The sequence below is a fragment of the Argentina silus genome (genome assembly GCF_951799395.1).
Source record: "Argentina silus genome assembly, chromosome: Y".
NCBI lineage: Eukaryota > Metazoa > Chordata > Actinopteri > Argentiniformes > Argentinidae > Argentina > Argentina silus.
Window position 1 is genome coordinate 27,892,020 of NC_139654.1, and position 16,116 is coordinate 27,908,135.

Here is a 16,116-nt window from a genome sequence, read left to right on the forward strand (position 1 = left end):
TTGGATTTCTAGGGAACCACTCACAAAAAACCGTATAACTTTAGTAGTAGCAACACAATGTTTTTGGATTCCTCTCCCACCCGGACAACAGCGGTCCTGGCCCCAGCAGCATCCCAAACTCCTACCGTTGCCACCAAGCCTCCCAGGAGTCTAATGCCACACCAGTCTAGCCAGGACCTCTCTTCCTGCCAACCCTCCCCTAGACAACAGCTACCCCCTCATGGCCCCCCTGCTCGACCCCCCCTCTCTCTATTTAACGGACAGAACGCAGTATGTCGTAACTGATGGTGTTAAATCAGTTTTTCCAGACATAACAAAGGGTGTTCCACAAGAATCGATTCTTGGTCTGGTTCTTTTTACATCAACAATATTGGATTATCTGTAAATAATTGTAATCTGCATCTATATGCCGATGACACTGTTGTATATGTGATTGCCCCAGGGCTGGCCCGAAGCATAGGCTGCATAGGCCGTATCGCCAGTTGCCTAAGGCACCATCATCTACAGGAGGTGCCAAGCCAAGAAGAGGATTTTGTATTTTTTGTTGGGTGCCCCCAGATTAGAATTTTTATGTTTTAAGAAAAATAAAGGTTGGGGGGTGCTTTGCAGCTGCTTTCATCATAATGACTAGTCAGGCTGCTCAGTATTATTGCAGATTGGGACCAACATAAATCTACTGCATATACACTCACCAGCCACTTTATTAGGTACACCTGTTCAACTGCTCATTAACGCAAATATCTAATGGTGTGGGGGATATTTTCTTGGCACACTTTGGGCCCCTTAGTACCAATTGAGCATCGTTTAAACGCCACAGCCTACCTGAGTATTGTTGCCATTCCTTTATGACCACAGTGTACCCATCTTCTGATGGCTACTTCCAGCAGGATAACGCGCCATGTCACAAAGCTCACATCATCTCAAACTGGTTTCTTGAACATGACAATGAGCTCACTGTACTCCAATGGCCTCCACAGTCACCAGATCTCAATCCAATAGAGCACCTTTGGGATGTGGTGGAACGGGAGATTCGCATCATGGATGTGCAACCGACAAATCTGCAGCAACTGCGTGATGCTATCATGTCAATATGGACCAAAATCTCTGAGGAATGTTTCCAGCACCTTGTTGAATCTATGTCACAAAGAATTAAGGCAGTTCTGAAGGCAAAAGGGTTTTACTAGCAAATAAACTGCAAGTAAACCCGGTACTAGCAAGGTGTACCTAATAAAGTGGCCGGTGAGTGTATATATGCATGTATGCTTGTATCTGTTACATAACTGTCCAGGTGGACTTCCGAAATAACTGGGACAGCCCACCAATGCACAACCCGGGGACCCTGCTACTGGGGATTGGAGTCAAGGTACAGACCCTCCAATCTGCATCACAGCCTGCACCGAGTCCAGTCAATTGTACAATGCAGTAGCACTTTTATTACCAATATATAAGTTACATGTCTAAGCAACATACACAATGGATATATAACTATATGCATCTATGTTTGACTTTGTGAAAGGACACCAATCATAACAGCCACATGTTTACGTACAACACTACCTCCAACCGAAGAAAGTAGAAAGTATGTCCACTAAAGCAGCACCTATCGATCCTGCTGATTGGCCAGCCCTGTCTGATAAGGTGAGAACAGAGTTTGTAAGCAGAGGACCCTATCAAATAAAATCGGAATTTACTTTTCCGAAAAGAGAGGACGGAAGAAGTTGCCACCACCACAACTTCTACAGGAAAAATTGGGAAAAAAAATAATTAAGAAAAGCTGGCTGGAAATGTAATATAAGTAATAAAAGAAAATGATTGTTCTAAAGCAAGTGTGGTTTCTGTTTTTGTTATAATTTTTTTATTAGAATGGATTACTGTATGTTTGTGTGTGTGGGAGGGAAGGGGGTGGGGGGTTGATGAGATAGTGAGGTGGCAACGTTGGAGGGCAGGTTGGAGGAGTTTGGGTGGTGACGTATGCAGTGTGCATGAGAGGGTGGCATGCACACATAAGGAATGTTGTGGCGCGTGCGTGCAGAGGGGCCTCTGGTATACAGCGTGTACAGCTGCAGCTCACCTAGGGCTCCAAAAAGGCAAGGGCCAGCCCTGGATTGCCCCCACGATTGACCAGGCTCTTTCTGAGCTACAGTCTGCATTCGCTGTCCTACAGAGAACATTTGTTGGGCTGAGGTTGGTGCTGGAAAAACTAAATATAATGTTATTTACCAAATCATGGATTTTTTAATTTTTTTTAATGCATATGTACTTTGGGTGGTGCCCCAATTGAGCGTGTCCCCACTTATAAACACCTGGGCATTTGGTTTGACAAAGACGTTCAGAAAACGTACGGAGGAGCTTGTTAAAAAGCTAAGATTAATGGTGGACTTCTTTTATAGGAATAGATCTTGCCTTTCCCTGAACAGCAGAAAGCGGATTGTGCAATCAACCTTCAAGCCAGTGCTTGATTATGGTGATGTCATCTACCGAAATGCAGTAGCTACTACTCTTAAACCTTTAGGTACTTTATCAAAAGGTTGGCTGTCCCATAGATCTCTTCATTACTCCCTTTTTGTGTATAAAGCCCTACTGCATAAACTCCCGGCTTACCTAACCTCATTATTGAAATTCAAGGACATTAATTACCTAACTTGTTCTAAGAGTTGGTTAACTCTTGAGGTTCCTCGGGTCTCCACCGAATTGGGTGAATCCGCTTTTAGTTGTGGTGCACCTCATTGCTGGAACAATCTGCAAAGAACATTTCAGTTGGTTGCGCTGGTGCCACTTGGGTAGTTTGAGGACCTCTTTGTTGAAAAATGTGTTTGTTTTTCTTGATTGTGTTTTATAATGTTGTAATTTTGTATACAGTAAGTAGCCTACCTTTCAGACCAGCTCAAGGGAAATGAGTAATGTTACGATATGTAAGTCATCGACAAGGCATTTCCTCTATCCCTACTCTCAAGTCTGATATGTTCAGGGTTAAATGTTTAATGTTGGCATGCACATATTGTCAGCCAAGGACAATAGTATTCTTAATTTAATCCTGTGTGTGCCATTCCAAATCATGTCCATTCAATTGAATTTACCACAGGTGGACTCCAATGAAGTCGTAGAAACATCTCAAGGATGATCAATGGAAACAGCTGAGCTGCACCTGAGCTCAATTTCGAGTGTCAGAGCAAAGGGTCTGAATACTTATGTAAATGTGATATCAGTTTTTTATTTTTAATGAATTAGCAAACATTTCTAAAAACCTGTTTTGGCTTTGTCATTATGGGGTATTGTGTGTAGATTGATGAGGGAAAAAATTAATTTAATCCATTTTAGAATAGGGCTGTAACATAACAAAATGTGGAAAAAGTGAAGGGGTCTGAATACTTTACGAATGCACTGTACATATTGCACGACAGGAAACGTCCCTTACTTAAAGTAGTTGTTTGCATAGTGATTCCCGACTAAATAGATATTCAAAGACTCTAGAGTAGGTTCTCTCGTAAATGGCCATAATGTGTAAGAGTAATCCAAATTAAAAACCTCAGGTTCATTATATTCGTCTAGTTACGCAAGTAGGAAGCCAATCTATCATATGGTATTAATTGGAATCAGATATAACTTAGATTAGACTGATGATCCTGGATTCCCTGATTAATCCATGAATACACAAAACCTACAACGTTGTGTCCCCTGAATTGTGGGATATTCCCAGTCAATCACTTACATAGATGACTGTTTGACAAGCTAACAGACAACAGGTAATATTTACAGGTAATATTTAAAACCCATTTGTGGATGCCATACGTTTCAGTCTGCTGCTCTCCAGATGATGTTACTCAAAGCCAGACCAATGCCTCTGATGTAACACAGAAGAGCAATTACTGTCAGTCTATTAAATATGCATAATGCATTTGGTAAGTCCCTCCTAAAGACCTCTTCACCCCCATTACCCCCCGTACAAGTTTCTCTCCTGTTAATAAAAAAATAAAAAAAATAATAATCTTCTAGCATTGTGACTGCTTATGGCCCCAGGTCTGAGCATTGATTACTTTATCTTATGATGACTGATGGACAGATGATTCACTTACTTAAACAAATGTATTTGTTGTAAGTCGCTTTGGATAAAGGCGTCTGCTAAATGCCATAAATGTAAATGTAATGTAATTCAAGTTGTTTATCTATAGGTGTAGGTGTATTGACACTGTCATATATCATATTTTTCATGGTCTCCCTGAGTATTTCATGAAGTGGCATTCGACCGCACATGGGGCATATTCTGTTTCCTGTTTGTTATATTGTGAGGCATATTACAGATTTTAAATTTTTAGACACCTGTTAAAAGGTGATCTATTATGCGATCTTTCGTTTTCATCAAGTCCACTCATCCTTGAGTTTTGTATATGCCTGCACTAGGGTTGGGCGGTATAACCGTAATACAGTATCTTGTGGGATTTGAAAATGCTCAAGTTTTTTTGTTCGTTTTTTTAAATACAGTTGTACCAGTTCTGCTCCATTATCTATCAAACTGCCAAATTAAGCGCTGTTTGTCAATTCACAATGTGTAACAGCGCCACTGCCAGTGTGGTCGGAGAAAGAATAACAAGTGTAACTTTTAGGGTGTTGGACGTGACCTCTTCCACCTAAGGTTAGAGAAGGAGAAAAAATGCCACTGTTGCTATATGGCAGTATTTCAATAAAAAAAAATAAAAGAGAGCCTGCAGATTTGGACGAGGTTATTTGCAAGATTTGCATGAAAAAGATGACGGTCAGAAACTGGAACATGAATGGGAACTCATCTACACTACGATATCTATTAACAGCTGCACGGATGGGATATATGTCTGTATCAAGTGCTGCTGTTGGGTTCAGCTATTCGCTGACAACGGATATGTGGTCGTCAGTTAACATGACGCCTTACATGTCGTTAACCGTCCACTTTGTCACACCAGACTGAAAACTACATTATCAAAATGCCTACAGACTAGCTTTTTTCCCCAGAAAAACACATGGCGGACAACATTGTTGATGCACATGGCACTTGGATGCGAATAAACCCTCAGCCATAAGGACTGACAATGCTGCGAACATTGGCCATGGCGCAATTGTTTTGGCCACAACCTCAAGCGGAGTCTGCCGTGCCATTACCGTCGTCTTCTCTCACAGTTGGCCCCGAAAGAGAGAGCTCAAAAAGAAGCAAGTGGAATTAGGCCTCGCAGAGCATAGTCTCATAATGGTAACTAAATCAATATTTTATAGACAAATGACAACCTATAGGCTATAGGACATGAGACACATTATATTATTACGAATGCAGCGCGTGATGCTTCTTATTACGCTATCATATTATGCTAGCTGTTTAGTTTGTCAAGCTGTGATCGGGATGTCAAGTTGATTGTTTAGGCTAAATGCCTTACGGTATAGCAGTCACCACATAAATAATTAAGTTTTTCAATGTAGATTAAATATATGGAGCAAAGACGGCTCCCGCCAGCCCCCTGCGACGTTCTTTTTTTTCCGTTTGCGGTAATACCGGAAAATTTGAGGACGGTACAAAAAAGGTATGAAAACATTTATACCGCCCAACCCTAGCCTGCACAGACATTAAATTCTGTTGCAGCTTGAGACAGACCAGTGGTGACCCTGTGCCACTGCAGCTATATTTGACGATGTTCCACAAATGCAGAGGTTTGTGAACAGGGTTATGGGCCTAATGTTAAACCTCACACAGCATTTGCATGGCCTGCCTGGGTTGAAGCCAGGACGACATTTCTGCAATAAAATTTGTAGTACAACTGACCCTGTTTGCAATGAGCATGGCAAATCCATTTAGCAAACATTCACTCACCGAACACTTTATTAGGAAGACCTGTACACCTTCTCGAAGGTGGTGTAATGGTGTGGGGAATGTTTTCTTGGCACACTTTAGGCCTGTTAATACCAATCAATCATCGCTTGAAATCCACAGCCAATTTGAGTATTGTTGCTGACTATGTGCATCCCTTCATGGCCACAATCTATCCATCTTCTAATGGCTACTTCCAGCATGATAATGCACCATGTCACAAAGCAAAAGTTGTCTCAAACTGGTTTCATGAACATGACAATGAGTTCAGTGTTCTTCAGTGGCTTTCCCAGTCACGGGATCTGAATCCAATAGAACACCTTTGGATGTGGTAGAACGGGAGATTCACAGCTTGAAAGTACACCTGAAAAATCTGCAAGAATTGCGTGATGCAATCATGTCATCATGGACCAGAATTTCAAAGGAATGTTTCCAACATCTTGTGGAATCAATGCCACGGAGAATTGAGGCTGTTTTGAGAGCAAAGGGAGGCCCTACCCAGTATTAGTATAGTGTTCCTAATAAAGTGTTCAGTGAGTGTATATGTATGTAACTAAACAACAAACAACTCAGTTTCGAATGCAGCTTTTTGAATGCTGATTTCAGCTAAAGTCTTAATTGTACTATTCACAGGACATATCCATGTTGTTTATCTCAAACCTTCTCTACATATGTACAGAACTACATTTTTGCACTTTTCATGTATAATCTTCTTTTGGTACTTTGAAGGTTACGACGCCAAGCCTCCAGTTCCATGTGGTGGCCCTCTGTCAGGGACAGGGATCCAGATAAAGCAATATTCCTAGAGGAAGTACAGCGCCCTGCATAAGTAATGGGACAGTGAAGCATTTTTTCTTTTTTTAGCTCTCCACTCCAAATGTTTAGATATGAAATGAAACAATTACTATGAGGTAAAAGGAGAGATTCTCAGCTTTTACTTGAGGGTATTTGTGTACATATTGGTTTCACCATTCGGAAATTGCAACACTGTTTATACATAGTCCCCCTATTTTAGAGTTCCCAAAAGTAATAGGACAATTGGCTTGACAGGTGTTTCTGGTAAGTCCTGTGTGTTCCATATAATCAAGTTTGGATCATCATTAAAAAGAAAAAAAAGCAGTAATCGCAAACGGGCTGGTAGGCCAAGGAAGACTTCCACAGTGGATGACCGAAGAATGCTCACCATAATTAAGGAAAACCCCCAAAACAACTGTCCCACAGATCAGGAACACTATCCAGGAGGTAGGTGTGAATGTGTCAGAGACTACCATCTGCAGAATACGTCACCTGCCAAACTACAGATGCTTCACTGCAAGGTGCAAACCACTAGTTATCCTCAAAAAGGATGGTCAGGTTACAGTTTGCTAAAAAGCCTGCAGAGGTCTGGAAAAAGGGATTGTGGACAGATATCATTAATAGTATCATGGACCAGAGTGATTGCAAGAGGAAAATTTGGAGAAAAGCCCAAGATTTACAGCATACCACATCATCTGTGAAACATGGTGCAGGGGGTGTTAGGTTTGGGCATGTATAGCTGCCACTAGAACTTGCTAACTTGTCTTAATTGATGATTGTAACTGCTGACAGCAGCAGCAGAATGCATTCTGAAGTGTACAGAAACATCTTGTCTGCTCGAGTACAAGCAAATGCCTCCAAATTCATTGGATGGCGCTACATAAAACAATGACCCAAAACATACTGCCATTGCAACTAGGGAGTTTTTCAGGGTGTAAAAGTGTTGACTGTTTACCATCAAACCTTTTAACCTTACTTCTCCATCAAACCATTCGTTTGAACATAGGGAAGGGAAGGTATGTACTGTGTTGGTTTGTGTGCTGCTAGTCCAACAACCTGGAAAATAGTCGACAACATTGTTCATTCAGCATTGTTTTAATTCGTACATTTCCCACCGCAAATCATTACTGATGATAAAACATTTAAATGGTTGCAGTCACGTATGGCTGATTTGGTATCTTATTACAACAGCAGATTAGCTGTCCAAACTCTTATTAAACTTTATTTTTGTTTGCAAGGTGATCTCTTTCTCTCAAGAAGGGGGTAGCTAATTTTAACATGTTTATTTTTTCCTATGGGAAAGTTAAATCTGCTATTATTAAAATGTAATCTGATTCTGCATTTTATATGTTTTTTAGACATCTGTTTCCTCTGCTTACCCTTTATATCTGTCCTGATGACTTGATAGTATTCATATTTTTCCATGAGTTGTAAGGATTATGTGTGTCGGTGTGTGTGTGTTTTGCCTGTGACGTGTAGCTTGTTTGCAGAAAGTTGTTTTCCAAGGGACATTTGCATGTCAAAGACAGTGCTGATACTGATAACATGACGTCTGATTAACAGCTCTTAATTTGAATACTATGGTTGGAAGACTGTATAAAACAGAATGGTGAACATATCCTGTTGTCTGTGAGTACAGTAAACAGGTCTTTGTTATGTCCATTTACCATGAGGGTAGAATTTAACATTTCTCTATGATGTATTTGCCTTGTAATAGTTGTACAGTTGTGGTCAGAAGTTTACATACACTTGTAAACATGTATGTCATGGCAGTCTTGAGTTTCCAATCATTTCTACAACTCTTATTTTTCTGTGATGGATTGATTGGAGCATATACTTCTTTGTCACAAAAAACATTCATGAAGTTTGGTTCTTTTATCAATTTATTATGGATCTTCTGAAAATGTGACAAAATCTGCTGGGTCAAAAATATACATACAGCAATGCTAATATTTGGTTAAATGTCCCGTGGCCATTTTCACCTCAATTAGACGCTTTTGGTAGCCATCCACAAGCTTCTGGTTGAATCTTTGACCACTCCTCTTGACAGAATCGGTGCAGTTCAACTAAATTCGTTGGCTTTCTGACACGGACTTGTTTCTTCAGCACACTCCACATGTTCTCGATGGGGTTTAAGTCAGGACTTTGTGAAGGCCATTCTAAGACCTTAATTCTAGCCTGATTTAGCCATTCCTTTACCACGTTTGATGTGTGTTTGGGGTCATTGTCCTGTTAGAACACCCAACTATGTCCAAGACCCAACCTTCTGGCTGATAATTTTAGGTTTTCCTGAAGAATTTGGAGGTAATCCTCCTTCTTCGTTATTCCATTTACTTTCTGTAAAGCACCAGTTCCACTGGCAGCAAAACAGGCCCAGAGCATAATACTACCACCACCATGCTTGACGGTAGGTATGGTGTTCTTGGGGTGTAAGGCCTCACCTTCTGTCCTCCAAACATATTTCTGGTTATTGTGGCCAAATAGCTCAATTTTTGTTTCATCTGACCACAGAACTTTCCTCCAGAAGGCCTTTTCTTTGTCCATGTGATCAGCAGCAAACTTCAGTCGAGCCTTAAGGTGCCGCTTCTGGAGCAACGGCTTCCTTCTTGCACGGCAGCCTCTCAGCCCATGGCGATGTAAAACACGCTTGACTGTGGACACTGACACCTGTGTTCCAGCAGCTTCTAATTCATGGCAGACCTGCTTTTTGGTGGTTCTTGGTTGACTCTTGACCATCCTGACCAATTTTCTCTCAGCAGCAGGTGATAAGCTTGTGTTTTCTTCATGATCGTGGCAGTGACACAACTGTGCCATGCATTTTATACTTAGAAACAATTGTTTGCTGTAATGGCAAAAAATATATTTGTACTATTTAGTTTTAGTTTTATATGAAATGTATTGACCTTTCTGTGACTGCTCCTTCTCTTGTATCAAAGATGTTATGTGACCTTGGAACACTCCTCACTGCAGGCTGAGGTTTGAGATAGTGGCTCACAACGCCTACGCTTCTTTCCCAGCTTCTTGATCAGCAAACAGGTGCAAGATATGTTTACCCCTAGACCTATGACGTATGAGCATTGGAGTTAAGGATGGTCTTCTCCTCATTCACAGCATCAGTATCTGAATCCACACTGTTGGTGAAGGAATGCTGATCCAGCTGACCAACGTTGTATAATACTTTCTATATGCATTAAAACTCTCAACTGAGACCAAACATCGTTTATTGTTGTTCACTGAAAGATTTCCATAACATTGCACAGTTGATCTTGGGACCTGTAGCTGCTTTGAAATGGCTCCAAGTGACTTTCCTGACTTGTTCAAGTCAATGATGCGCTTTTTCAGATCCGTGCTGAGCTCCTTAGACTTTCCCATTGTAGTGTTTTTGGTGTGTAATGAGTGTATCAAACGAGCCCTATTTAAATGGGCTGAAATAAGTCACCAGCTGTAGTCAATCATAATCACTCATAAGAAGTTAAGAGGCCATGCCACAAAGCAAATTTGATTGACACAACTTTCTACATCACCAAAATTGATAATTCAAGGTGCTGTATGTATATTTTTGACCCAGCAGATTTTGTCACATTTTCAGAAGACCCATAATAAATTCATAAAAGAACCAAACCAAGAAGTATGTGCTCCAATCAATCCATCACAGAAAAATAAGAGTTGTCGAAATTATTGGAAACTCAAGCCTGCCATGACATGTTCTTTACAAGTGTATGTAAACTTCTGACCACAACTGTATATGTTTACAGTGTTATTAAAGCCTCATTTGATTTATTGTCACGTGACCATTCTTGCTCTAATCAACCAAAACTCAACGATTATTTGCACAGTGTTAATTAAATTACAATTATTAATATTAAGATATGCTTTTGTTATTAACAATACATAGCCACATTTCCTTGCCAACCCTTCATATTGTAACTGCGAACCTGTTAGGCTCTACAATACATACCAAGAGAATACCTGGTATTAGGACTGGGAACTACAAACACAGTAATTGGGCTGCAACTAAAGCACTTTCCATACCCATAAACCATATTTAATTCAATTCAATTCACCTTCTGTCATGTCCTCAATTGCTTTCCGTACAGCCCTGTCAAAGGCGCGGGCGTCGACAGGACTCTGGAAAGTCAGGCCAAACTTCCTGTCCTCCACCCTCCAGTGGTGAAAGGTGGGCGTGGGCTTGGTGTAGACCAGGTCCTTCCTCAGGTGACACTCCAGGATCACCTGTCAATCACAAGCAGGGGGGGAGGCAATCAAAACTGATGACGTTAGAGTTTAGGGTTGTAGAGTTTGTGCTACATGGGTTAGAAGGGGACAAAAATATGTTTTAACCAGGTATACAGTACCCTGCGTAAGGAATGGGACAGTGAAGCATTTTTTTTTTTTTGTCTCTACACTCCAAGAGTTTGGATTTCAAACAATTACTATGAGGTTAAAGTAGAGCCCCCTCAGCTTTTATTTGATGGTATTTGTGTACATATTGGTTTCACCATTCAGAAATTACAACACTTTATGCATCGTCCCCCTATTTTATGGTACCCAAACGTAATGGGACAGACTTATCAAATGTCCAAATTAAGCACTCATGTTTAGTATTTGGTCGACAATCCTTAGCATGCAATAACTGCCTGAAGTCTGCGACCCATTGACAGACACTGGGCACCTTCTCTGGTGATGTTCTGCCAGGCCTGTACTGCAGCCATCTTCAGTTGTTTGTTTTGAGGTCTTTTTGCCTAAAATCTTTCCATCAGGAAATTCAATGCATGTTCAATTGGATTTCAATCTGAAGATTGACTTGGCCAGCCAAGACCTTTCCACTTTTTGGCCCTGAAAAACTCCCTAGTTGCTATGGCAGTATGTTTTGGGTCATTGTCTTACTGTATGATGAACTGCCATCCAATGAATTTGGAGGGATTTGCTTGCACTGGAGACGCTTGCAAACGGAGGTTTGGCAAGGAAATCTGCCTATGTATTGTTAATAGCAAAGCATAACTTAATATGAATAATCTGACTCCAAGTAATTTAATTAACACTATGTGCAAAGAATTGTTGAGTTTGCGCTGATTAGTGCAAGAACGGTCACGTTAAAATGAATCAAATGAGGCTTTAATAATACTGTAAACTTATACAATTCAATACACCATAGACAAATTCTACCCTCATGTAAATGATAGTGTGGGGGGACATGCAGCGTTCGGCCTGTAGAGGGAGCTACAGGACCGTGGCCAGGGTGACGTCAGCGAGGCTCCGTTGCACACCTGTTGCAAATGAAGCCTCGTTGACTAGATGGTTTAAGATGTGTGTGCCTCTGCGTTCGAGGAAGAAGGAGGGCGACTGGAAAGTCGCCGAGTGTTGTGGTTTTACGAACTTGATGAATACAAAAGTATTACGAACATTTTATAAAATAAACGGGATTTCCCAGACCACAGAACCTCGACTCCGCCTCTGTGTCACGGAACTTGTTACAGATAGTTAGAGAGAGAGATGACCACATGCTCACTTTTACAGTACTCACAGGTTCAGCTGAGACCACACACCAAGACAAAGAGAAATAATCTGATCTGCTCCATCCTAGTCATATGACACCTCAGCATCAACACATTGTAAACATCACAGAGAGATAAGTCATTTGGCCCATCGGGGGAAGGGATCTCAAGGAAGGGGGGCAAAATGATATTTCCCCCTTAACCGTCAGCAGTTACAATCATCAATTAAAACAAGTTAGCAAATTCTAGTGCTAGCTATACATGCCCAAACCGAACACCCCCTTGCACTATGTTTCACAGATGAGGTGGTATGCTGTAAATCTTGGGCTTTTCTCCAAACTTTCCTCTTGCAATCACTCTGGTCCATGATACTATTAATATTCATCTTATCTGCCCACAATACCTTTTTCCAGACCTCTGCAGGCTTTTTATGTAGTTTTTAGCAAACTGTAACCTGACCATCCTTTTTGAGGATAACCAGTGGTTTGCACCTTGCAGTGAAGCGTCTGTAGTTTGGCTGGTGACGTATTCTGTGGATGGTAGTCTCTGACACATTCACGCCTACCTCCTGGAGAGTGTTCCTGATCTGTGGGACAGTTGTTTTGATTTTTTTCTTAATTATGGTGAGCATTCTTCAGTCATCCACTGTGGAAGTCTTCCTTGGCCTACCAGCCCGTTTGCGATTACTGAGCTCACCAGTGTTTTTTTCTTTTCTTCCAAACTGTTGATTTTGGCAAGACTAAGGTTTTGGCTATGTTTCTGATTTGTTCAGCCTAATAATGGCTTCCTTGACTTTCATTGACACCACTTTGGTCCTCATGTTGACAGACACCAATGGCAAACTCCAAAGGCAAATGCAAAGCCTAGAATCAATACTAGATATTGACAGCTCTCTTTATGCCTGCACAAATGATGTGACGGAACACACCTGACTTACCAGAAATACCTGTCAAGCCAATTGTCCCATTACTTTCGGGTACCCTAAAATAGGGGGATGATGCATAAAAAGTGTTGTTATTTCTGAATGGTGAAACCAATATGTACACAAATTCCATCAAACAAAAGCTGAGAATCTCTACTTTAACCGAATTGTAAGTGTTTGATTTAAAATCCAAACATTTAGAGTGTAGAGCCAAAAGAAGAAAAATGCTTCACTGTCCCATTACTTACGCAGGGCACTGTACTTTCTCCAGGAATATTGCATTAGCTGGATCCCAGTCCCTGACAGAGGGCCACCACATGGAACTAAAATCGACTTCATTTTGTTGTTTTGAAGCAAGTTGTGGCTGTGCATTTCCTCTTAGGTGAGCTTTATAAGGCTACGGTTTGGAGTAAAACGCCTTTTTGATACCATACCACCCAAAACACCTTTCTCCCTTCGCTTTTGTTCAAGCTTGGCTGAAGAACATTTGGCTCTGGTTTCTATTGTTTGGAGCTATTGAGGTGGTCTACCTGTTTGTCCCATAGTCGTTCTCCATGGATGAGGAAGTTACTGCGGCCAGTGAGGGTGAGCTCCGGGGGCAGGACCCTGCAGACCCCCACCCTGCTAAGAGCCCCCCCATCCTGGGCCAGCCAGCCTCCACTGGAGTCGTCCCGTGTCATCACCACCGCTTTCACGCGCACAATGTAGCTGTCACTGCAGAGAGAGAGAGAGACATTGACAGTATTGTTTCCTTGTAGGATGTGAACATTCTGGGCAGATACATACACTCACCGGCCACTTTATTAGGTACACCTGTTCAACTGCTTCTTTAACGCAAATATCTAATCAGCCAATCACATGGCAGCAATTCAATGCATTTAGGCATGTAGACATGGTCAAGACGACCTGCTGAAGTTCAAACCGAGCATCAGAATGGGGAAGAAAGGTGATTTAAGTGACTTTGAATGTGGCATGGTTGTTGGTGCCAGACGGGCTGGTCTGAGTATTTCAGAAACTGCTGATCTATTGGGATTTTCACGCACAACCATCTCTAGGGTTTACAGAGAATGGTCCAAAAAAGAGAAAATATCCAGTGAGCGGCAGTTCTCTGGGCGAAAATGCCTTGTTGATGCCAGATGTCAGAGGAGAATGGCCAGACTGGTTCGAGATGATAGAAAGGCAACAGTAACTCAAATAACCATTCGTTACAACCAAGGTTTGCAGAAGACCATCTCTGAACGCACAACACGTCGAACCTTGAAGCAGATGGGCTACAGCAGCAGAAGACCACACCGGGTGCCACTCCTGTCAGCTAAGAACAGGAAACTGAGGCTACAATTCGCACAGGCTCACCAAAATTGGACAATAGAAGAAAAACGTTGCCTGGTCTGATGAGTCTCAATTTCTGCTGCGACATTCAGATGGTAGGGTCAGAATTTGGTGTAAACAACATGAAAGCATGGATCCATCCTGCCTCGTATCAACGGTTCAGGCTGGTGGTGGTGGTGTAATGGTGTGGGGGATATTTTCTTGGCACACTTTGGGCCCCTTAGTACCAATTGAGCATCGTTTAAACGCCACAGCCTACCTGAGTATTGTTGCCATTCCTTTATGACCACAATGTACCCATCTTCTGATGGCTACTTCCAGCAGGATAACGCGCCATGTCACAAAGCTCACATCATCTCAAACTGGTTTCTTGAACATGACAATGAGTTCACTGTACTCCAATGGCCTCCACAGTCACCAGATTTCAATCCAATAGAGCACCTTTGGGATGTGGTGGAACGGGAGATTCGCATCATGGATGTGCAGCCGACAAATCTGCAGCAACTGCGTGATGCTATCATGTCAATATGGACCAGAATCTCTGAGGAATGTTTCCAGCACCTTGTTGAATCTATACCACAAAGAATTAAGGCAGTTCTGAAGGCAAAAGGGGGTCCAACCCAGTACTAGCAAGGTGTACCTAATAAAGTGGCCGGGGAGTGTATATCAGATATGTCCTCCTTTCCACACATTTTCTCTTAGCTACTAATACAATGCAACCGGAGGGGCATGGTTTTTTGTCTTAAATTTCAGCCTGTAAAGTATCAGCCTAGAATGCACAACATCATACACAGCACTCGAATGCAGCCAACAAGCACATACGTCACGTTTGTCTCGTGACGCCGCACACCCAGCTAGTCGCAAGGATCATTCCTTGCGACCAGCTGGGTGTGCGGCGTCATGAGACGAAAGTGACTGATGTGCTCGTTGTCTGCATTCTAGTGACGTAGATGACATTTGGATTAACCCAGGGCCCAGCCATATATGGCAACCATAACTTCTGTTTAATAACTTGGCCTACACTGGAGAGGAGAAGAAAAAAGAAGAGAGGATGAATGAAAGGGACAAAGACAAAGAGATGAGGAGAGGAAATTATGGGTTGTCATTGGCTTGGTTAGGTGGCACAGGAGTACTGGCCAGGGAACTACCATTGTTAGCACAGAACATTTGACCCTCACACTGTCCCTTTAATAAGATCAAATGTGATGGTGATGGCCACTCCCCAGAAGCAAGCACAGTAAAGCACAAGAGCAAACAGAAGCCACATTCCACTCCAGGAATTTGCTCCCTCTCCTCACTTCCTACTTCATATCTGATAGGACTGAATGGGTGAAAGTAGTAAACTGAAGCTGTTGCATTTCATACCCAGTCGTCTCAGGTCTGCAAAGCAAGTTTATGTGATGAAGCAGTCAGAGAGAAAACCACTGGACTATGGAATATGCACCAGTGAAGGCTGGGGCTGGCTGGCTGGCTCTCTCTCACACTTACACTCTTACACACACAGAGAGTGGGCCTGATATTTATTGGAGCCTACGTGCTGTGTCAGGGTGCTAGAGAATAGACTGGACTCAGTGGATCAGATTCAGTCTATAGATTAACAAAGGGAAATGAACAGATACAGTGCCCTGCGTAAGCAATGGCACAGTGTTTCGAAAGATATGGACTTCCCTCGACCTGCAACGTCTGGTTCTAGACAGGCCTGTGTGGAGTAATAATGTTCTGAAGTAAAATTAAGTGTTATCAATAGG

At 42.0% G+C, this 16,116-nt stretch overlaps 1 protein-coding gene across 1 annotated transcript in view; it reads right to left on the minus strand.

Moving 5' to 3' along the window:
* Positions 1-16,116, minus strand: part of LOC310824055 (sprouty-related, EVH1 domain-containing protein 2-like) — a gene marked incomplete at its 3' end in the record, with an annotated part of 60,029 nt that overhangs the window by 21,530 nt on the left and 22,383 nt on the right. The window contains exons 2-3 of the mRNA XM_083696944.1: positions 13,570-13,753; positions 10,687-10,855 (exon numbers count right to left, since the gene is read on the minus strand). Coding sequence (XP_083553070.1) covers positions 10,687-10,855; positions 13,570-13,753 — 353 coding nt within the window. The remainder of the gene's footprint in view (positions 1-10,686; positions 10,856-13,569; positions 13,754-16,116) is intronic.